Source organism: Trichoderma ghanense (genome assembly GCF_004382785.1).
Source record: "Trichoderma ghanense strain CCMA-1212 chromosome Unknown scaffold_13, whole genome shotgun sequence".
Classification (NCBI taxonomy): domain Eukaryota; kingdom Fungi; phylum Ascomycota; class Sordariomycetes; order Hypocreales; family Hypocreaceae; genus Trichoderma; species Trichoderma ghanense.
This window is the reverse complement of record NW_027395676.1, coordinates 595470-616324: the sequence shown is the minus strand read 5'-3', so window position 1 is coordinate 616324 and position 20855 is coordinate 595470. Positions and strand designations below refer to the sequence as shown.

Sequence of the window (20855 nt, the reverse complement as noted above, 5' to 3'; positions counted from 1 at the left end):
CTGAGATGGAGATGTTGGGGCGTTGGGTCGTGAGTATTCGATGAGACTCAGCATTCTCTTTTAGGCGAAACTTTTGGTTTTTTAAATTCATATCCGTTGCTTATATGGTCATACTGTTCCTTTTCCCTGCTGCCAATATTGATTTGGCACTTTGCAGTTGATAGGATTCAGAGAGATGCATATATGCTCATCCGGCAACAACTACGAGATGGTTGATATTGCAGTCCCCGAAAGCCTCTTACAGGAGGAAGAGCTCAAGTGTAAATCACACCGCCCCTTATCCCAATTCTGTATGAGTACAAGAAAGATCAAGTTACTCATCAATTCTAAAAAAAAAAACAGACCGCCGATGACAATCCTCTCAAGGACGACACGGTTCCCAACCTAAATGCTGAGTTATTTCAGAAGGTAAGAAAAAAAACCAAGCCAAAAGAAAAGAGAAAAAAAAAAAAAAGCAACCGCATTGCCTTGAACTACTATTAAAAGACAAGATAAACCCTCCTTTTCGGTTCATTATATCATAGAGCATTTGTTCGTGGACGACAAGAAAAGCACACGAATTTTCTTACCAATTTGGCATTTGAAGATCTCCCCCCCCCCTTTCTTTTTCCTTCCCTTTCCTTCCTTGTCTCCTTCTCTTCTTCAATCAGCGCGCAAGGGGGTATATGGTGATGATGCTGGTGTAAGACGGAACAAAACCGACAAGATGTCCAAAAAAAAAAAAAAAAAAAGACTTTGCAAATGCTACGCTTGCTATGCTGTTACCTGCTGCTCCTGCTCCCGTTCATCCTCTCCATCGTGACGCTCTCCATTGTCGTCTTCTTCTTGCGTCGGGGTATCAAATGTTCTCAGCCAATCGTTCGCGTATTGGAGATGTTCCCTCATGCTCGAAATCATGTGGTGCAGCTCGTTCTTCAGATCCTCCTGCGTGCCCAGGCCCTGCAGGACGTTTGGAGAGGGAGCGTTCGGGAGCGGCGGGAGAGACGACATGACGGAGTTGCGGGCGCTCGTCATGATGCCCAGGCCGGACGGCTCCCATTGATTGTGTGGCCTTTCGTCGGGAGTCGTGGGCGTGCTCTGTAGGTCGCTCAGCTGCCGCGTTAGGGACGGGACAGACTCCATGTCGTCGTCAATGTACAGGGACGGCTCCCTAGTGTTCATCTCCGTGTCGGCATCGAGCTCCAGGTCAAATGACAGGGATCCGTGGACCGAATCAGATGACCGTATATGCGAGCTTGGGGTGAATGAGCTGGGCGCGCCGTATCCCCCATCGTCTGCCAGGGAAGCATCGAGGTCGATGAGGCTCATGGCGGAATCCCGATTCGTCGAGGCACCCACGTCGTCGTATGGATGCGGCGGACGCAGGTGCGCATCACTCGAGAAATCTTCATTGTCGCTATAGGGGTCTGACTGGGGGGCAAACAGAGCCGAGACGGGCGTCATGGCAGGAAAGGTCCACTCTTGGGTATCGCGTTTGGCTGTGGAAAACGTCCACTCCTGCGTGCTTCGCTTCTCCTCCGTGGGAAAGGTCCACTCCTGCGTATTCCGCTTCTCGGCGGTTGGGAATGTCCAGTCCTGGGTCTCGCGCTTGGTGGAAGGAAACTTCCACTCCTTTGTGTCCCGCTTGTCTGCTGTTGAAAACGACCATTCCTGCGTTTTGCGCTTGGTTGGGAAATCCCAATCCTGGGTTTTGCGGCGCTCATCCACGGATCCGCTCAAGTCAATCGAGATGGGCCGCGTGGCTGGCTTGATCGTCTCCTCGTCAAGGCTGGACGCCATCCTGCTGGGACCGGAGTCGCTGTCAAACGCAAGGTCGAGGTCGATCAACGACTCTCGAGCGGGTGCTGGCGGTTCAGGCTTGGGCTTCGGCTCGGGCTTCTTCTGCGATGGCGGCGGAGCCGACGTTGGCGGTGGCATCGGTATCCTGCCGTACCAGGCCCGCGAGGCGTCGCCGTAGTTGGTGATGGTGTATGGATCAAAGACCTTTTCCAGAGGCGCCTTGAGTTCCTTCATGGTCGGGGGCGGACGCCTGCGTCGACGCTGCATCGGCCGCGCCGTGTTCTCAGGGCTAGAGGCAACGCTGGGGTAGTACTCGGGGGCAGGGCGTGGCTTGGCCGTGTTTTGGAACATGAGCTCGTCCACCTCGTCAAAGTTTCCAAAGTCCCAGCCGCTCTGGCGGACGGGCGACCGTTCCCTGCGCGGCCCCTGAGCGCCACCGGCCGAGAAGAGAGACTGCCTGCTCCCTCCCTGAGACTCCCAGTGCTTGTAGTCGGCCACCAGCCGGGCAAGAGACACGGTGGGAAATCGGTCGTGCGTGTTGAAGATGTACGGGTGTCGCTGGACGTCCTCGATGGGCGGTCGCCGCTTCGGGTCCTCGACCAAGCAGAAGGCAATGAGGTTCTTGAGGTTGTCGGAGAAGCGGTCGCCCTGGAGGCGCGGGCGATGCTGCTTGAGGTATGCGCCAAACTGCTGGATGTTGATCCTGGCAGTGGCGTTTGGCGGCAGGCCGTTGGCGATCTCGTAGGCCATGGACCCAAAGGCCCAGATGTCGACCTCGATGCCGTAGGCAACGTGGGGGTCGAAGAGCTCGGGGGCCATCCAGTGCAGGGTGCCGGTGATGGTGCTGCGCTTGTCGAACTTGGTCTCCATGATGCCGGCGACGCCAAAGTCGCACAGCTGGACGCCGCCGGCCTCGGTGACGAGCACGTTGGCGCACTTGATGTCGCGGTGGATGATGCCCTGCTTGTGCACCCAGAAGAGCGCCTCGGCGACCTCGCGCAATATCGGGATGATCCAGCGCTCGGCCAGGCCGTTCGTGGGTCGCATGAGCGACGCGACGCTGCCGCCGGCGCAGTACTCGGTCACAACCCAGACGGCCTGGCCAACCAGCTGCGTGTCGACGACGGCGTTGACGTTGCGCGCGCCGCTGTTGCTCAGCAGCTTGAGCGTGTTGACCTCCTTGAGAATGTCGCCCAGCGTATCGGCAGCCCCCGGCTGGATGCCGTCGCCCTCCTCGATGCTGATGACCTTGACGGCCACCAGCTGGCTCGTCTTGGTGCCCACGGCCTTGTACACGCGCCCGAAGCTGCCCTTGCCGATGAGCTCGAGCAGCTTGTACGGCGGCACCTCGCGGCCGGCCTCGGCGCACTCGCGCAGCACGACGGCCTGCGCGGCACGGGCATCCTCAATGGCCTTGTGCTTGGTGGCCGAGTAGTTGGGCGCCGACGAGAAGCCGTTGGGGAGGCTGCCGGCGTAGGGGGGCTGCATGACCGGAGGAGGCGAGGGCGTCGTATGTCGTCGTTCGTGTCGTTATCGCTATCAGATCAATCGCTATAGGGGCTCACAGGCGTCGCGGTCCCCTAACGGCCGGCGCGGGCCAGCGTGCCAAGGGCGCTGTAGCGGCTGGAACAGGTGCCTTGTAGCGTCGCAGCGCACTGCAGAGGCTAGGCTGCTGCACCGGGCGGTTGGATCAGCCAGTCCAGTCTAGTCACGCGGGGGGAACCAGTCAGACTGGCGTCCGCTTGCTCTCGCTGGCGGTGGACAGGCGGAGGCTGAGGGAGAGGCTCGAGGGCGGATCTCGGGGGGCGCGTGAAGCAGACAGAGGCGGAAGACGAGCTCCGGTATCATGGGAAGACGAGAGACGACAACAAAAGAGGCGTCAAGCAGGCGGAACGAAGGAGCAGAAGAGATCAAAAGTGACAACAAGGAAAAAGAAAGGAAAAAGAGTAGAGTCAAGGTACTGGCTACCTGCTCTCGGCAGACACGCAGAGACGCTCCATCCCCCCCCTGGTTGATGCCTCATCCTGCTCGCACCTGTAACGCACTCGTACTGGGTACCTGGTCCGGTCAATCAATGCGCCATCAAACCAAACGTGACCAAGCAGCCCAGGGCAGCCATCAAACCAGCTGCGGCAGCCCCTGGCAAGCTTCGAGATGATGCATGTTTCCAGGGAGCCACCAGCAGCCGAAAGGGAGGAGCCGCTAACCCCTGAAGCCCTTTCGCAAGGCTCCGCTGCCGCTGGCTGGGAAAAAAAAAGGTCCGCTAATCGATATGGAGAGCGTGGAAACTTTTTTTTTTTTTTTTTTTTTTTTTGTTCTCCCCCTTCAGCCTTGCCAGGGGTCTCGTGCACACCTTCAGCCGGATGCGACGTCAGCGTTCTTTTCTTTGCTGAGAGAGACATTGGGAGAGGGTTGCATGTGCACATGCTGTGATCAAACCCTCTGTCGACCGGGTCCCGTAAGCAGCGTAGGCCTCGCCTTTGTCGCCGCGTGCTGGCCTTTTACGATTCGCCTGACTTTTGTTGCTTCTCTAGGCTGCGAAGCGGTTCGACATACACTCTCTCGATTGACTACCTAGCGTGTATATATATACGGTCATTTATATATAAATCCTTCGCCATGATCAAGACGTCCGTTGCCATCGCGGCCCTCAGCGCAGGAGGAGGCGCCGCTCTCACCGCCGCCCTCTACTCTCTCCGCAGCAAAGACAAGCTCGCAGACATGCCGGCCACGCCCGCTCCCTCGCTGTCCTCGACGGCCATCGCCGCCTCGCCGACTGCCGTGGCCACGATCCCCGCCAGCCAAATCTTCGGCGGCCCTGGCGCTCCTCCCTCGCCGTCGTCATCGCTAGCGACCGTGGGCACCGCGCCCGTCAACCCGGGCGGCCTCTTCGAGTACGGCTTCCCGGGCCCCGTCTCCGACATCGCGACCCGCGCGGCCCTCATCTCGAGCTACGACCGGCGCACGCGCAACCCGCACTGGGTCGTCGAGCACATCACGCCCGAGTCCCTGGCCAAGCGCGACGGCGACCGCAAGAGCAGCCAGTTCCTCGAGGACCCGGCCGTGCCGGCCAAGTTCCGCGCCCTGCTCAAGGACTACTACCGCAGCGGCTACGACCGCGGCCACCAGGTGCCCGCCGCCGACGCGAAATGGTCCCAGGCCGCCATGGACGAGACCTTTTTCCTGACCAACATGAGCCCCCAGGTCGGCGAGGGCTTCAACCGCGACTACTGGGCGCACTTTGAGGACTTTTGCCGCCGCCTGACGCTGCGCTACCCGTCCGTCCGCATCGTCACCGGGCCGCTCTACCTGCCCAAGAGGGACCCCGTCGACAACAAGTGGTACGTCAAGTACGAGATGATTGGCACGCCGCCCTCCGTCGCCGTGCCGACGCACTTCTACAAGGTCATTTTTGCCGAGGACGGCCGCGCCGGAGGGAATGTCGCCATTGGCGCCTTTGTGCTGCCGAATGCGCCCATCGACAACGCCAAGCCTATTACCGACTTTGAGGTGCCCGTCGAGGCGGTTGAGCGCGCCAGTGGCCTTGAGTTTGCCAGCCAGCTGCCCATGCAGCGGAGGAGGAGGCTTTGCGCTGAGACGACGTGCGCGCTGGTCATTAAGGATTATAGCGAGAGGCAGAAGGCGTTTGCCAAGGGCCGGCCGGCGTCCTCATGATGAAGGCTGTTGACGGGAAGAGGGCCTGGGATTGACGACGCAACGTTATTTCACGACTCACACACACACACCACACTACGGTTCTTCTCGTTTGTTACACATGCTACTATAGATCGGACATTCTGCTTCCTCACCAGCATCTGCAATGACATAGAGAGCGACAAGTTGTTTTTTAGACCGGTTCGCTTATACTTTATCATGTTCGACGATCAGACAGACAGGCAGTAACAGACCCCATACAATACCACATTGCATGTCCTCTATATATATGCTACTACATACACTCTAGATAGCCTCAATCCAATAGATAGAAATGAGATTCAGATCTTCCTTGACCAGTCGCTATGAAGCCACCTAATGATATGCTAACAATCAAGCTGCCTTTCAGTGTATGCATAAAAGGATTTTCCTCTTTCAAATCGATTAAACAGTAAATGAGGCCGCCACAAAGGCCACTTGAACTAACATACCCATCCATCCCGTCCTGATGCCACCAAACGCCGTAAAAGGGGGTATCGACTAATCGATCTTCTCAATACTCCAGAATCCGGGCTAGGAACGCACTTTATCGGGCACGGGTGTATTTTCCGTGCCGCTGCTCCTGGCGTAGGCTCTCTTCCTGACTGGGAAGAGGCGCACGTCGGCGGCTTGCGTCCATGTCGGAAGGGTTCATCAGCGGGGGAGGAATGGGAAGTTGGAAGTTGCCCGGTGGCGGAGGGATCCCGCCTGGCGGTGGGATCAGGCCGGGAGGAAGAGAACCTGGAGGCGGTATGGGAACGCCGGCCTGCTGCATGAGCTCGAGGAGCTTCGCCGGGTCAGGAGGGTTGTGGGGATCCAAGCCAGGCAACGGAGGAGGTGGTGCCCCGTTGAAGCCGGGAATGCCAAAGGGCGGTGGTGGAGGCGGTGGTGGGGGAGCTGCTGAACCAACGCCGACCCCGGGTACAATGGGTGGTGGTGGAATGGCCGAACCGAGGCCAGGAACAGCGCCGCCGCCTAGAGGTAGACCAGGGATACCGCCAGTCAAACCAGGAACAGCAGGCTTCTGGGCATCCTGGTCCACAAGAGCGTCCATCTCGTCCTCCAATTCGCGCTGCTCTTCTTCCTGGCGCTGGCGGCGATTGCCACGGCGATCCCACGTGCCTTGTGCTTCGGCAGCTGCCTCGCCAATGTGGTACCGGTCTTGGAATATGTCAGTCTCACCAGGTCGGGCACGGCCCCAGAAGCGGGTGATGCGGTCGTTGGAACCAGACGCCAAGATATGGCCCAGAGGGTGCCAGTCCAGAGACCAGATGGCGTAGTCGTGCGCGAACGGAACCTTGTGCGTGGGCCAAACTGACTGAGCCGGGGTAGATTCTGGGTCAAGACTGTCGTAAGGGGCCACTGTCAGAGGCTGACCAGCTGGAGGATTAGGAGTGTCCAGCATGTAGTGGAAGAGAGACCCGTCCATGCCGCCGGTAGAGAGGAGGTTGGAATGGATGGGGTGAAACGTCAACGTCGATATATCCTTCTCGTGGCCCTTGAGGAGCACAATGTCCCGCATCATTCGCAGATCAAAGACGCGGGCCGTCTGGTCGCGTGCCGACGTTGCAAAGCACCGGCCGAGCTTCTTCTCGAACAAGACTTTGGTAATGGTACTCTTGTGGCCATGGAGAGTGGTCAGGGCCCGCGCTGTGCGAGGATCCCAAAGCTTGACCAGGTGGTCCTTGGAACCGGAGATGATGAGGCCTTTGGTTGGGTGCCAGTCAACAGACTTGGCATCCCAGCCGTGGCCTTCGAGTTTCAGCTCCTCCTGACCGAGAGCAAAGTCAAAGATCTTGAGAGTGGAATCGTCTGAGGCGGTGACGAATTTGGAGTCGTTGGGGCTGAAGGCAAGGTCCCGGATGGGATCTGTATGAGCATTGATGCTCTTGACGTTGTTGAAGTTTGGCTGCCAGTACTTGATGACACCGTCATGGTCACCTGAGATGAGCCAGTCGTCGCTGTGTGAGTACTCCAGGGCGCGGATGGCAGAATCATGAGCTTGCATGATCGTCTCGAAGTTGAAGCCGGTGCCGTTCCAGAGAGTGAATTCTCCGCTGGTCGACGCCGTCAGCAGTCTGCGTCCCTCAGGAGTCCATCGAACTACATTGATGGGATGCTTGATTTTGTTGAGTGAAGAGTGGAGGTGTTTGGCTGGGATGGAATCGGCTGGAGATACTGGTCGTCCCGCCGGTGGTATCATCTACGGGAGCGTTAGTCTGCCCTTGGCTGATCAATATCCTCTAGGGGAGTCCAGTGCAATTCTCACATCCACGATGTAGCTCGCGCTTGGGCGTTCTCTCTCACCAGTGTAGCCGCCTCTGTAGTTGGGAACGCGGTCCCGCATCCAGTGGAGGACAGTGGCACTGTAGTCCGTTACAGGTCCTGTTAAGACGTTGGTTAATATCCGGGCCTGATTTATCACGGATTTGTGTCATCTTGATCCGAAATTGGCAATGAGTAAGTGTATGGCGTTCAGGCAGACCAGCACTCGTTCGGCGGGGCAAGAAGTATGCATAAAGTGAAAGGCCGTAGCCAGACATCGCACTGCCAAGGCATGTTCAGATGAAGAAGAGCTTTTCATTGCATGCCAAGACAATGGGAAGGACCGTCGAGAGTATGGGGCTTGACCAGGTGAGGCGTCTATGGAAGCCATTGCCGAATGTGACACTGGGTGCCCAAATGAAGCCAGAGAGGCCCCAGAGTAAGGGCCAAGAGCGCAACGGAAGAATGCAGCAAGGATCGGCTAGAGAAGCAAGATGTAGACTCACTTCGACCCCGGACTTTCATGTATGAGCCATCTTGACCCTGACCTCCCCCTCGGTCGCCATGGTCACCACGAGGCTCATAGGCCATCGTCGCGTGTTGCCGGTCAACTGCTGATCATGCACCAGAGTGGTAAATTCGGCGAATGGGATTAATCACCGAGCAAGGTCGAACAGTGACGTCGGTACGAGTGGCGTTGTAAAGATGTAGGAAGATTCTTTTGCCAAACCAAGCTTCAATGGAGAGCTCGCAAGGCTTCTTGTGAAGATGAAAGTCTCATTTCTGTGAGGCTCGCGCCTGGAGAGCTTGATAGAGCGTTAGGTGAGGGCAAGTTCTGATTGGCTGCAGGTCAGGTGATGCGATGAGCTCTCTTTGTCTTAGTCAGCAGCCTTTTCCCTGGCAACACGAAATGCGTCCCATGCGCATCAGGTAAGAATCCCGTGCTCTATTATGACATATGAGGTGTCCAGTAGCGAGTATGACTGGAAGAGCATGTGCAGTTATTTGCTTGTCTAATAGTTTTGATATCAAGACACGTTGTGGCTCTGAATGCTGCCTGACGAGGACTGACATTCATGTGTTAGTAAGAAGAAACCAAGTTCTGCTTTTTTTGCAGCTGTTTCAGGCTGGTAGCTTGAGCCAGGTACGCAGGCTATCAGTTCTCAACTGCATGGAATGTGTCAAGGTGTGTCCTATTGATCGAGGTCTGCTCGCCACTCATGGAGCATAAAGTTTGCAAGCCGTGTTAGTGCCTGAACTAATGCCACGAGGGACTTCTAATGTATACAGAATGAGGCAAATAACTCCGTATAATTGTCGCATTTGGTGGTCTGGCAGAGAGAAAAAGTCTATGGCAATAGTGCTTGTTTGATTTCGCAAGGAATTTTCCACTGAGAGCTTGAGGTATGTATCTAGCATCAGAATAGCAGACTGGGCTTTCACATGCTTTTTGTTGACGCAGTTGCAATGAAATGGAATAATCGTCTGAAGATGCTTGTCCAAGCTATTATGGGCCCACTATCTCGGAAGCCCGCTCTCGATACCCGCTCTTTGCCACTAAGGCAACGCCGCCAATGGTCAGTTCGACGAGTGCTGCGACCTAAACAAGACGATGTACCATTTCAATAGGTACCTTACCTTACATTGCCTTATACCATTGCACCTAAAAATACACCTACCTACAAACATGCGGAGTCTCTTCGCTTTCATGCCTTTGGAGGCAAAGGGAGATGCTTTCATATACTCTGGCTCCATCTTTATCGTGACCCTTACATTAGAGTGAAGCCCGGACTCCCTGAGCTCATTTCGGTCGAAGCCGATACAATCCATTTACACCGAGGCTCAAGGTACCTCGAGAGGCGACTTTGCCGACCAGCAGAGGACAGGTAGAGCGTGAGGTACTTGGAGGGCTGCACCTGCGGCAAGATAAACTCAATGCTGGCCGCAGCCCCTCCCTAAGGCGAAGCTCGACCGGTAGCTTGATCCTCGATTCCTGCTCTTTGTTCTTGTTCGCACAGCTCTTTCAATCCGCATTCTCTCATTCTCTCATTCTACATCTCCTTTCTCTCACGTGAAAAGGCACCCTTTGTCCCCTTCGCCTTCTCGCCGGTTACTCAGGCACGCCTCCAAGTCCTAGGCATCGTCATCGCAGGACCGGGCATGGCGCCTCCTCCAGAGTCGTCGACGGCGACAAGCATCGATGCCTCCAACGGCTCCGTGACTCGCCGCAACGCCGCACACAAGAGCGAGGCAGATCTGACCTCGGTGGAGCCGGCCAACGGAACCACCAAGGAACGGCTACAAAGGACGCCGCAGAAGAAGTATCGCCATGTCGCTGCCGTGCACTCCAAGACGAGGCCGTCGTGCCTGAGCCACGACTCGCCGGCGGCTCCCAGCTTTATCGGGTTCCGCAACCTCATGGTCATTGTGCTGGGTAGGCTGCACTTCAATTGATAGCGTTGACAGCTCTCTAACGCTTCTTAACTGGACAGTTGTTGGCAACCTCAGACTGATGATTGAAAACATTCAAAAGGTGCGTCGGAGCATCACCAAAGTGGCTGACGTAGCACTGACACGCAGCTGTTCCGATCATGTAGTACGGCGTCTTGATCTGCATAAGGTGTCACGACTACAGGCGTCAGGACCTGTTCCTCGGCCTTCTACTGTACTTTCTCATTCCCTGTCATCTCTTCGCGGCCTATCTCATTGAGCTTTTCGCTGCCAAGCAGGCCGAGGGATCCAGAAACCGAGCCAAGGACAGGAGCTCCGGCCCGTCAGAAGCAGAGCGGAAGAAGTTCCACTCCATCTGGGTTCTCGCAGCCTTGGCCCATGGAATCAACATCACGCTCGCCCTCGCAATCACCACCGTCGTGGTTTACTTTTACGTCTACCACCCGCTGATTGGCACGCTGACGGAGATGCATGCCATTATCGTGTGGCTCAAGACGGCCTCATATGCTTTCACCAACCGGGACCTTCGCCACGCCTATCTGCATCCCGTCGAGGGAGAAGAGGTGCCTGAGCTGTACAAGTCCTGCCCATACCCGCAGAACGTGACGATGGAGAACCTGGTGTACTTTTGGTGGGCTCCAACCCTGGTGTACCAGCCTGTCTATCCGCGCACCGACAGGATTCGATGGGTGTTTGTGCTGAAGCGACTCGGTGAAATCTTTTGCCTGGCTGTTTTCATTTGGGTAGCCACTGCTCAGTATGCGACCCCCGTTTTGCGCAACTCCCTGGACAAGATTGCCTCTCTTGATTTGCCCTCCATCTTGGAACGACTGATGAAGCTTTCGACGATATCCTTGGTCATCTGGCTGGCCGGCTTCTTTGCGCTCTTCCAGTCCTTCTTGAACGCTCTGGCGGAGATTATGAGATTCGGCGACAGGTCATTCTACGACGACTGGTGGAATAGCGAGAGTCTGGGTGCGTACTGGAGGACGTGGAACAAGCCCGTTTACACATTTTTCAAGCGCCACGTGTATATGCCCATGATCGGACGAGGCTGGAGCCCGGCCGCTGCCAGCTTCACCGTCTTTTTCGTTTCTGCCGTCCTTCACGAGATTCTGGTCGGTATCCCGACTCACAACATTATCGGTATGTAAGGCGTTTTCCATTCTCAGCTTCTTCTCTCTAACGGTTCACGCAGGCGTCGCATTCTTCGGCATGTTCCTCCAGCTCCCTCTCATCGCCATCACTACGCCCCTCGAGAAGATGAAACTCGGCCACGGTGGCCGCATTCTTGGCAACGTCATCTTCTGGGTATCGTTTACAATCTTTGGACAGCCGTTCGCGGCGCTGATGTACTTTTACGCTTGGCAGGCCAAGTACGGCAGCGTGAGTAAGCTGCCGTAGCCGTTGCAGCACTGAGCGGTCTCGGGTTTTGGACGTTAGACATTGTTTGGGTTGCATATGAGAACATTAAGATACATGCTGTGATCACATCATTAGGACGCCTTTGACTATTACATTGGAACGGGAAAGATACATGAGACAACTTGAATTAGATGGCTACCTGGTATTATACAATAGATACGACGCAGTATTGACCGTTGCCACCTCTCAGACACTACCTGCGCCAAACAAGCAATGCCACCAGATCTTCGCCTCCCACAGTCTATAAGTCTATCGTATGAAAGGAATCAGAGTACCCACGCGCTTCCTGTAGTTTACATAGTCCTCCCCAAAGAACTCCACCAGCTTGTGCTCTTCAATCTCAATCCTCTCCCGAAAGAAGGTGTACAGCACCGCCGCGTACGCGACGAAGCAAAACGCATTCCCCAGCACGAGCTGCGTGCCCAGGCCCCAGTAGAAGAAGCCAAAGTAGCTCGGGTGCCGCAGCCAGCCGTAAATGCCCGTGGTGACGAGGAGATGCGTCTGCGCCTTCTTGGTCTGGATATGGTGGTTGAAGCTGGCTCCCGCATGCAGCATGGCGAGCGAGCGGACGACCTGGCCGACGACGACAAGCGCGAGGCCAACGAAGAGGAGGACGTTGCCGGATCCAAGCGGCGCCCAGCGGCGGTCGGGGAAGAAGACGCTGACGAGGAGGCACTCGATGAAGGCTGCCGAATGGGCGATTGCGTACGAGGGCCAGTTGGCGGTGAGGAGGAAGCTGTCGATGGAGGCGACGGCGGTGTTGCGCTCTGCGGTCGTCCAGAACTCGAGGAAGTGGAAGAGGGAGAGGGCGAGGAGGAAGAAGGGGACGCGCCAGATGGGGGAGTTTGTGAGAAGGAGGACGGCGATGGTTGAGAGCAGGCTGGTTGCGAAGGTGGTGCCGAGGAGGAATGCGCGGAGGGCGATGCCGGAGAGGGATTTGGGTTGGCCTGGGTAGAAGGGCTTGAGGGGGTTTGAGGGGTTGCTGAGGGTGGGATCGGTGGTGTTGTTGTTGAGGGTGATGTTGATGGGAGGGGAGGAGTGGTGGGTTGGTTGGGGGGTGAATGAGGTTGCCATGGTGGTTTTGTTGTCGTTTGATCTCTTCTTTTCCCTCTTGTTGCTTTGACTCTGCGGACGGCAGAGAAGGGTTTGACGATGATGAAAGTTCGTTGTTTGCGACGGAGTCGTCAGTGGTGTTGTGGCAGTATCATGATCCCCCTTTTGTTGTTTGATGCTTGACAAATGGCCGAGATTGGTCAACTTCCAGCTGTGCTCGTTTTTTTTTTTTCCCTTCTATGCAAACGACACGCGAAGGAAGATTTGCTAGGATTCACAGCTTAAAAGAGAGAGCAACGCGCGGACTCTTCCGTCTTGTTATAAGATCAAAGGACGAGCGCAAGTGAAAAGAGCGGGAGACGGCGTTATGGCCACCTCTGGCTGCGTGCTGACGGCTGCAACGGATTGTTCTCTGCAGAACAATTGGATTGGATGTGTTTTTGCTGTCGAGGCTGAGCCACAGCCGCTTGCGGAGGGACGGATCTAGGTGCACTTGGTGGGGGGATTTTAGAGGGCCGGGGCTCAGGCTTTCAGGGGGCTCAGGCTTGGGGCTACTACAAGTACTGAGTTGGTGGCGGTCACAATGCGGTTGACGGGGCATTCAAGTTTATACAGAGTATTTTTGCGGAAAAGTCTGACTGCGCTGTATTGTTCCAGCATGGAAAGGCATTTGTTCAGCTCGAAAGGGATCGGGTATAAAGGTAGGCTCTCATATAGCGTCTGCCGTTACTGCCTTATGTGACAATGCCAGCATAGAACGGACCACTGCCTGTAATTGAGGGAATCCTCAGAATGTGGCCCTAGGACTTCTAACGCTCAACAAGCGGCTCGACCAACAAGAAACCCTGAAACTTCTATGGGCTGCAGCTCTCTCGTCTTCTGGGCTCTCATGTGGCCTTTGGGACTCGGTTGTGGTTGATTCACGCTGGCCTCTTATCCGAGGCGGCAATACGAAGTCAGCAAGTCTGACCTTCTGCCGTAAGTAGAACGGGTGGCGACTTACCTCCGATACGGTCTTGCTTTGAAAATGATGTCTCGTCAATATCCAAGGTTGCCTGGTTGTTGAGAATCATGTCAAACAACGGTTGGCAATGGTAGAGGCGCATGGCGTAGCTGCTCTCTCTGGTGTGTCCTAGCCCGCTGCCCTGTTGTTTCCTCTCGATGAATCATCTGACCTCTTTTCATCATAGACCGCCCTGAATCGAAAAGGACGAGATAATCAGCGTGAGAACACAGATGAAGCCCCATATGCAGGGAATCCAGGTATTCATCTCGTAGTATCCCGCCTGATACACCGCGCCAAGCCTGCCACAGCAAGTCAGCATCTCCCCTTCGCGCAAACGCTCTCTATTCGCAGCAGTCCCACGGCACTGACATGACTCCGACAATGGTTCCAGAAACCACAGCCTCAATCCCAGCGACGACCAGATAGACAATCGGCGTGATCCAGAGGTACTTCCACGACGACTTCTTCCACCCGTGCGTGAACATGGCGATGAAGACGGCGCCGAGGTGGAACAGCGCAAACGTGATCAGGGTCCATATCACCGTGAAGCGCCAGACGTCACTGATGAAGTAGAGGGTGAATTGCTTCTCGGGCGTGGCATCGAAGAGGCTGTGGACGTTGAGCGACGGGAACGGGGGCGTGGTGTAGTTTGCGGGCGGGACCAGCCGGCGCGTCATCTGCGCGGTTTGAGACTGCGGTATGCCTGTTTAATGATGCAGTCTTGCAAGCTGGTTTGGCTCTCGGGCAGCTTACCTCGTTGCTCTTTCAAGGCGTCGTGCCGTAGTATGTCGAGAATGTCATTCCATGTTTGATGCTGAAAGGCGACGGCGCAGTCCCTTGTTGTATACAGGTAGCATGTCACCTGCCAGTAATTTCCGGTGGACCCCGGATTGGGCTGAACGTCATCCCTAGAGCCTCGGCAAAGCGAAACCGCGTCTGACCTGCATCAGCCTCTTGATTCCAAGTTCAACCTTGAATCAAACCAAACAATAATTCCTTCGCAGCCACCGCCGCTGCAGATGCGTCACCATGCCTGCTGACCAGCTCCTCAACACCGTCCTGCAGCTCTTCCAGGAGCTCCACGATGCCACCAAGACGGAGCAAATCATCGGCACGACCGCCCATCTCCTCTCGCAGCTCTCCAACCCGCTCAACCTCGGCGTCCTCACGTCGCAGCTGCTGACGGCGCCCGCCATCTGGGAGCGGCACGATGGGCTGCGCACGGCCGTCCGCATCATCAGCATCTACAACACCGCCGCGATCCGCGTGCGCGAGAACGAGATCCTCAACGACAAGAACAAGCTCGAGGGGAAGCCGTTTGAGGGAGGCGCGCTGAGGAGCGATGCCTGGACGCGGGCGGTGGTCAAGGGCGCGGATGAGTATTCAAAGAGGTGGCAGCATCTACTTGTCCTCACGGGCGTCCTGATGGGCATGGAGGGCAACGACAGACGGGCCCTGTCGGGCAGCCTCAGAGGGACGCTTGAGCAGGCCATTGTGCTGGCTGCGAATATGGCGCTGCGGACGCACCGACAGGATGGGCCGCTCGCTGGCGGATCAATTGCGCTGGCGCTCAACTTTTCGTTTCCCCTGCTCTCTGATTTCCACAAGGCTCAGATCGACTGCAATGAGCTGCTGCCGGTTACCCTCTGGGCGATGACCGGCCCGGAAGGCTTCTGCGAGGGCCAGTTCCTGCAAGTCATTGGGGAGAACATCACCGAGGCTCCCGGCCACGTTCTCTCCTGGACATCACAAACGCCGTCTTTCCAGCTATTGCAGGCCATGGACCAGCGGCCTCTGATGGGGAACATTGGGCCGCTGTCGAAGCTTGCAGCCTATGCAGCACTGCACGCCACTGATACGAACGTTGTTTTGGCGGCACAGGATGCGCTGCTGGCTTTCTCGCGCCAGATATTGGATGCCTGGAGGTCAAATCGTTTCAACGACGTTGATCCCGCGTTCGAGGCCAGCAAGCTGAGCCTCGAGACGCTTCAGAAGACATGGCCGGTTCTGTGGCAAGTCTTGCGCAAGCTACTCTTTGGCGTCGTGGCTCTTCTCCAGGCCATTGTTTCGCGCAGCCTGCTGGACCACCGCATGCTGAATCCCATAGCAGCCTCGGGGATTGCTGCGAAGTCATTACACATTCTGCGAAATCTGTACTTCATCTCCAACCGCAACAACAACAGTGCGTTCCAGGTGTACACCTTCACCTACTTGACCTCCATCGATAGCATCTCCCGAACCCCGGCCGCATGCGAGACATTCCTCAGCGAGATCCGGCCTCTCGAAGCTTCAACTGCGCCAGTTACACATCTCTCAAGAACGCTAGACCTGTTCTACTTGAACGTCGCCGAGCACCTACCCCTGGTGCTATCCACCGCAGCCTGCGAAGCCCTCATCATCAAGCCTGCAACTGCCTACCTCTCTCAGGAGGGCCCCATGACCCCCTCCATAGTCGAACTCTTCGAATCCTCGCACAGCGCCATCCTCTCCGTCCTCTCCTGCCCACAGCACAGCTCGCTCACCATCGACATCACCCCCTTTTACATCGTGAAGCTCTTTGAGTCTTTCCCTCAGCAAATCTCTCCACGCCAATTCCGGGTCGCCTACAAAACCGTCATGCAAATCGTCTCTCCGCCATTCCCCATCGCCGCAATGGAGCCTCATCTCGCAGAGACCCTGCTCGAAATGCTTCGGGCATCCATCCCTACCGCTGACACCACGCTTCTGCCTCAATCGCCAGATGCCCCCCCGTCGGAAGATTCCAAGCAAGACCCACCAGAGCCTTGCTCGGAGCAGAGCACACTTACCATGGCCCTGGTCGATACGCTGCCATTTTTGCCCTTGCCTCTAGTAGAAGAATGGCTTACTATTGCGGCACAGACGCTGAATACCATTGCGGATCCCAGACTGAGAGCGCCGGTCAAGAAGCGCTTCTGGGACATTCTCATCAATGGGGAGATGGACGTCGAAAGAGCAGCCATTGGGGTAGCCTGGTGGGGGAATCAGGGCGGAAGAGAGCTCTTCTTCTCGAAGCCTGCGCCCGAGACGGCCATGATGAGCGGCGCGATTGTGTCTAATGACCAAGTAATCAGCAAGCTGTAAGGGCACGGGATGCTTGAGTCTGTCATTGATGTGACAGTTTTGGAGGCGGGATTGTCATCACATTCAGGAGTTGCTTGGGTTGAATCACCAAAAGTCAGAGTTTGTGCGCCTGGCACGGAGATCTGGTGTGATTTACTGCAGACAAGATTGGTTTGTTTGAGGTATGATGATTTCTTGTTTAGCGATGATGTACTGTTTTGGAAAAATGCTCTTAAAGTCGGCATGATCCAGGCCGGCAGTCGGATTTATCGAGCATCTTTAGAATACCTTTGGATTAATACATGGATATACCCAAGCAACGAACGAAAATGCGCTTCCGCAAGACTCTTTTCGCCTTGAGGGCTCTGTTCCTCGCGTCATCTTTTCGATCAGCAGTTGCTGCGCCGCCGCGCGAGACTTGGGGCACTTTGATGAGCCCGGCCCTCTCTTCGCTGAGCGTCACGACTGAGGCTTCATCAGTCGCTCGGGAATCTTTAACAGACGAGACGGTCATTTCGCAACATACCTCGACGACTAAACCGTCTCACAGCTGCCCCAACGTCTTCTGCCTCCCCATCTCACCGTGGACGAAAACAGAAGCCCATCAAGCATCTACATCCGCATCACGCACACACCAAAGCTCAAGCACAACCCCGAGCACAATCTCAACCTCGAGCACATCCGCAAGCGCCTGTCTCCCAATCTCCCCAAGCAAATCACCCTCCCCCATGCGATTCAACTTCACCGACGCCTGCGACGCAGACACCCCCTTGGCCGAAGACTGTCGCGCAACGCTCTCCTGCGACACCTCCCTAGGCCTATTCCCAACCTGCGACCGCGGGCACTGCGCGTGTCTCGACAAAGAGTGTTTTCGGAAATCCATGTGCGAAGCATTGCGGCAATGCCGAGACTACGACGAGGCGACCTGTATGAGAAATGACAACAACACTAGTAGTATCGGGGTTTGTGGATGCCGGCCGCGAGTGACGGGATGTTTGTTTGAGAGCAATCCGCATCAGTGGTGTGGTCGGGCGTCGTCGAATTGCTCGGAGAGGCATTTTTCGCTGTATCCTGAGTTTCCGTATTGTAGTACGGGGGATAAGGGGGGGTTTCCGAGGGGGAAGTGCGAGTGTCAGGATTTTGGGTGTGAGAGGATGGGAGATGAGAGGGATTATGAGGGGTGTGAGGATCTGATTGATTGTGAGGGGAGTTCTTTGGGGGGCAGGGCTTATTGCGGTTTGAAGTATGGGGATGAGAGGAAGGGGGTGGAGGATGGGTATTGTACTTGTGGTGAGTGAAGTGTTGGGCGTACCGAGGTGCTTTATCTTGGGTGAGAGGGAGAACTTGGGCCATGTGTGTATAGACAGTCTTGTCGAGGTCTGAGAAGACAGGATATTTGGTATGATCGATTCCAGGCATGTTATAATGACCATGGAATAGAGTCGTGGTCTGTAGGCGATAAGAGCTTTACTTTGGATACCTCAAGGTATAAAGCTCTATTCGTCATCAACGTGGATTGCTCTTTCCAGCATTTGGCACATTCCCAAGAATCGTCAAGGGCAGAAGCTGGCAGGAAGTGATGTAAGTGAATGCAGGACCTCCTTCTTTCCTAGGATATGCAGGTGCCTACCCAATGAATAATTTTGACACATTCGAGACAATGACAATTCAACTTCAACATCATCTGACTGGTCACTGTATTTCATCACTGTACCATTGCAAGCCAATTCTTTCTTTGATTATTGTAGAGCTGATGCCCTGTTGGTCCGATTCTACGCATCTACGGAATCGCCAGTCATGATGCTACGAGGTTACAACACAGAGTAGCAACGGCCAGCAAACATCGCCTTCTCTCCCACAAAATCGATCATCTGGATCATCTTCAACCTCGGCATTGTACGCTAGAATGGACGACAGGAGACCGTGGCTCTACCAATGCGGTGATGGCATGTCACGTCATCTCACTCGGCATCCATTGATGCCCGTCTTCAATCCCTCTAGCTGGATTTGATCAAGGATCAGCCCAGTTCCTTGTTCACTGCAGCCAGACTTGAGCAACTCGCCAGACCATGATCTCATGGAGCGACCACATTCACACAAGGTTCCCCTGATACGCCTCTTCTATGGCTGCATGCGGTGAAAAGAATCTGTACGACAGCTAACCCTTCCTCAAAACGCGGAAAAGCTCTTCGAGAAACCACCCCCCTTTTACTATCGACACCCACCTCGTTGGTGGCATCACAGTTCCAGGAATAGAAGCGGTCGAGATGAGCAACAGCCTTGACATCACAGGAAGTGAGACCCCTCATTGTGTTGCGCATCGACATTCCTAAGAGCTGGCATCGCGTATATCCCGACTTACGTAGATGGCTCTCCCCGTCAGACGGGCTAGCGTGTGTCACCAGATCTACAGCTAAACCAGCTTGACCAGCTTGCAAGATGCATTCATCAGGTTCTTTTCAATTTCCTCTGGCTTGGTCATTTCAGGGTTACCCCGCCGCTAACTTCTTGCGAAGGTTTGCCTCAGATGACGACGGCGTTCTCCAATCACAGGTATCAGGAACTAAGGGCGCCACTCAAGTTTGGGTTGGGCCTCGACGGACGTTCCGGATGAAGGCATGGAGAGGATCCCGAGTATCAATGGACATGCGAATATGTCTGAAGAACGAATTGCCTGCAAAACCATGAGAAAGGCGAGACGAATAAGAGTATACTGATGAGCAGACACTCTGGAATACTTGGCAAGATGAGGCCATGAACATACGCCGACAATAGCCACAGTCCAGGAGCAATTATTCGCCCCGTTCGACAACGAAAGACTGTAATAGATGCCGTATATGTGGCTCGTTGGAGAGAACTTATGACGGTTTCAGCTGTGACAGGATGCTTGGGTGTTGCCGCTGTATCATGGATGGCAGCCATGAACTTGGTCAAGGTCACTCTTATTCAGCTGGGTACCAGGTATAGGGTGAACACTTCTCGAGACACCCGTGGTGTGTGCCATGGCAGCTCTCCAGCACATGCCGAGTCCGTCACAAGTCGAGTGGGCATCAGGTATGGAGGAGACGGGGTGCTCATTCTTATTGCACTGCCTCTTTTTCCTCTGCCCCCCTTGGCATATAAAGGGCTGTAAGACAGTTGTGTTAGTCTGTAACACTCTGAAGAATATAGTCCGTGAAAGCGACACTCCTCGATCTCGCTTTGTAAACAGCTATCCAACCAGCTGCTTTCCACTACAGCTACTCGATTTATACAGAATGTCTTTCGGTGGTGACAACAACGATCAGGTGAGTCGCCCTCCTGTCTTTAATTCACCAAGCTAATTATTGAACCTTGTGTGCAATAGTACGGCGTGAGTTTACATCTCGAGATGCGGTCGTCTACAACAATGGCCACAAGGCACTAACAGGATTCAGTCCCGCCGCTCTGATAGAGACAACTTCGGTTCTGGAGGAGACTCCTTCGGCTCCGGAGGCGACACCTATGGTTCAGGAGAGTCCTACGGCTCCGGCACCCGCCGCAACGACGAGACCTCATTCGGCACCAGCGGCCAGGGCGAGGCTTATGGCTCCGGTACCGGCCAATATAGCTCCGGCAACACCTTTGGCTCTGGCAACGAGCAGTATGGCTCCGGCAATACCTTTGGCTCCGGCACCGACACATACGGCTCCGGCAACCGCAACCAGGAGTCTTCCTTTGGTGGCTCTTACCACCGCCAGGAGGAGCCGTATGGATCGTCGGATACTTACAGATCCAGCGGCCAGGGCGACACTTACGGCTCGGGTAACCGCGGCGAGACGTATGGTTCTTCTGGAAACCAGTCTCAGGGCCTAGGGTCCTCTGGTAACAGGAACGAGAGGAGTGACAAGGGTGAGAGTGGTGGTCTGTTCGAGAAGGTGAAGGATAAGGTGACGCACATGGGCGGCCGCCATGGGGGTGGTGACAATTACTAGGTCACACAGGGGGGCTCGAACGGGGGTGAGAAGGGGATTCTCCAGAAATTGATAATGCGGAGGGTATTGAACTGAAGTTACACGGAAACAGGAAATTGGATGCTATCATTGTATGGATGGAAAGAACATGATGGATGCTTTCATTCTAT

At 55.4% G+C, this 20855-nt stretch overlaps 9 protein-coding genes across 9 annotated transcripts; 5 read left to right on the top strand and 4 right to left on the bottom strand.

Moving 5' to 3' along the window:
• Positions 1 to 753: 753 nt before the first annotated feature.
• On the bottom strand, positions 754 to 3267 carry CCMA1212_008860 (Serine/threonine-protein kinase nak1; the record flags this gene model as incomplete). The annotated part of the gene is made up of 1 exon (XM_073705969.1): positions 754 to 3267. One exon carries the CDS (start codon positions 3265 to 3267, stop codon positions 754 to 756), a length of 2514 nt encoding a protein of 837 aa, XP_073555603.1.
• A 1131-nt stretch (positions 3268 to 4398) lies between these two features.
• Positions 4399 to 5454, top strand: CCMA1212_008859 (Mitochondrial nuclease; the record flags this gene model as incomplete). The annotated part of the gene is made up of 1 exon (XM_073705968.1): positions 4399 to 5454. One exon carries the CDS (start codon positions 4399 to 4401, stop codon positions 5452 to 5454), a length of 1056 nt encoding a protein of 351 aa, XP_073555703.1.
• Positions 5455 to 6019: 565 nt separating this feature from the next.
• CCMA1212_008858 (Polyadenylation factor subunit 2) lies at positions 6020 to 8328 on the bottom strand (the record flags this gene model as incomplete). Its single annotated transcript, XM_073705967.1, has 3 exons — positions 6020 to 7675; positions 7742 to 7857; positions 8244 to 8328. The coding sequence occupies 3 exons, from the start codon at positions 8326 to 8328 to the stop codon at positions 6020 to 6022; spliced, it is 1857 nt and encodes a 618-aa protein (XP_073555704.1).
• A 1096-nt stretch (positions 8329 to 9424) lies between these two features.
• CCMA1212_008857 (Diacylglycerol O-acyltransferase 1) lies at positions 9425 to 11592 on the top strand (the record flags this gene model as incomplete). The annotated part of the gene is made up of 5 exons (XM_073705966.1): positions 9425 to 9431; positions 9890 to 10171; positions 10230 to 10270; positions 10335 to 11334; positions 11387 to 11592. The coding sequence occupies 5 exons, from the start codon at positions 9425 to 9427 to the stop codon at positions 11590 to 11592; spliced, it is 1536 nt and encodes a 511-aa protein (XP_073555699.1).
• A 270-nt stretch (positions 11593 to 11862) lies between these two features.
• CCMA1212_008856 (Protein-S-isoprenylcysteine O-methyltransferase) lies at positions 11863 to 12687 on the bottom strand (the record flags this gene model as incomplete). Its single annotated transcript, XM_073705965.1, has 1 exon — positions 11863 to 12687. The coding sequence occupies one exon, from the start codon at positions 12685 to 12687 to the stop codon at positions 11863 to 11865; it is 825 nt and encodes a 274-aa protein (XP_073555700.1).
• Positions 12688 to 13850: 1163 nt separating this feature from the next.
• CCMA1212_008855 (Uncharacterized protein) lies at positions 13851 to 14349 on the bottom strand (the record flags this gene model as incomplete). The annotated part of the gene is made up of 2 exons (XM_073705964.1): positions 13851 to 13971; positions 14042 to 14349. 2 exons carry the CDS (start codon positions 14347 to 14349, stop codon positions 13851 to 13853), a joined length of 429 nt encoding a protein of 142 aa, XP_073555701.1.
• A 352-nt stretch (positions 14350 to 14701) lies between these two features.
• On the top strand, positions 14702 to 16774 carry CCMA1212_008854 (Peroxisomal biogenesis factor 8; the record flags this gene model as incomplete). Its single annotated transcript, XM_073705963.1, has 1 exon — positions 14702 to 16774. One exon carries the CDS (start codon positions 14702 to 14704, stop codon positions 16772 to 16774), a length of 2073 nt encoding a protein of 690 aa, XP_073555702.1.
• A 187-nt stretch (positions 16775 to 16961) lies between these two features.
• On the top strand, positions 16962 to 17693 carry CCMA1212_008853 (uncharacterized protein; the record flags this gene model as incomplete). Its single annotated transcript, XM_073705962.1, has 3 exons — positions 16962 to 16968; positions 17147 to 17262; positions 17304 to 17693. The coding sequence occupies 3 exons, from the start codon at positions 16962 to 16964 to the stop codon at positions 17691 to 17693; spliced, it is 513 nt and encodes a 170-aa protein (XP_073555695.1).
• Positions 17694 to 20010: 2317 nt separating this feature from the next.
• On the top strand, positions 20011 to 20706 carry CCMA1212_008852 (uncharacterized protein; the record flags this gene model as incomplete). Its single annotated transcript, XM_073705961.1, has 3 exons — positions 20011 to 20040; positions 20100 to 20105; positions 20170 to 20706. The coding sequence occupies 3 exons, from the start codon at positions 20011 to 20013 to the stop codon at positions 20704 to 20706; spliced, it is 573 nt and encodes a 190-aa protein (XP_073555696.1).
• Positions 20707 to 20855: the final 149 nt, after the last annotated feature.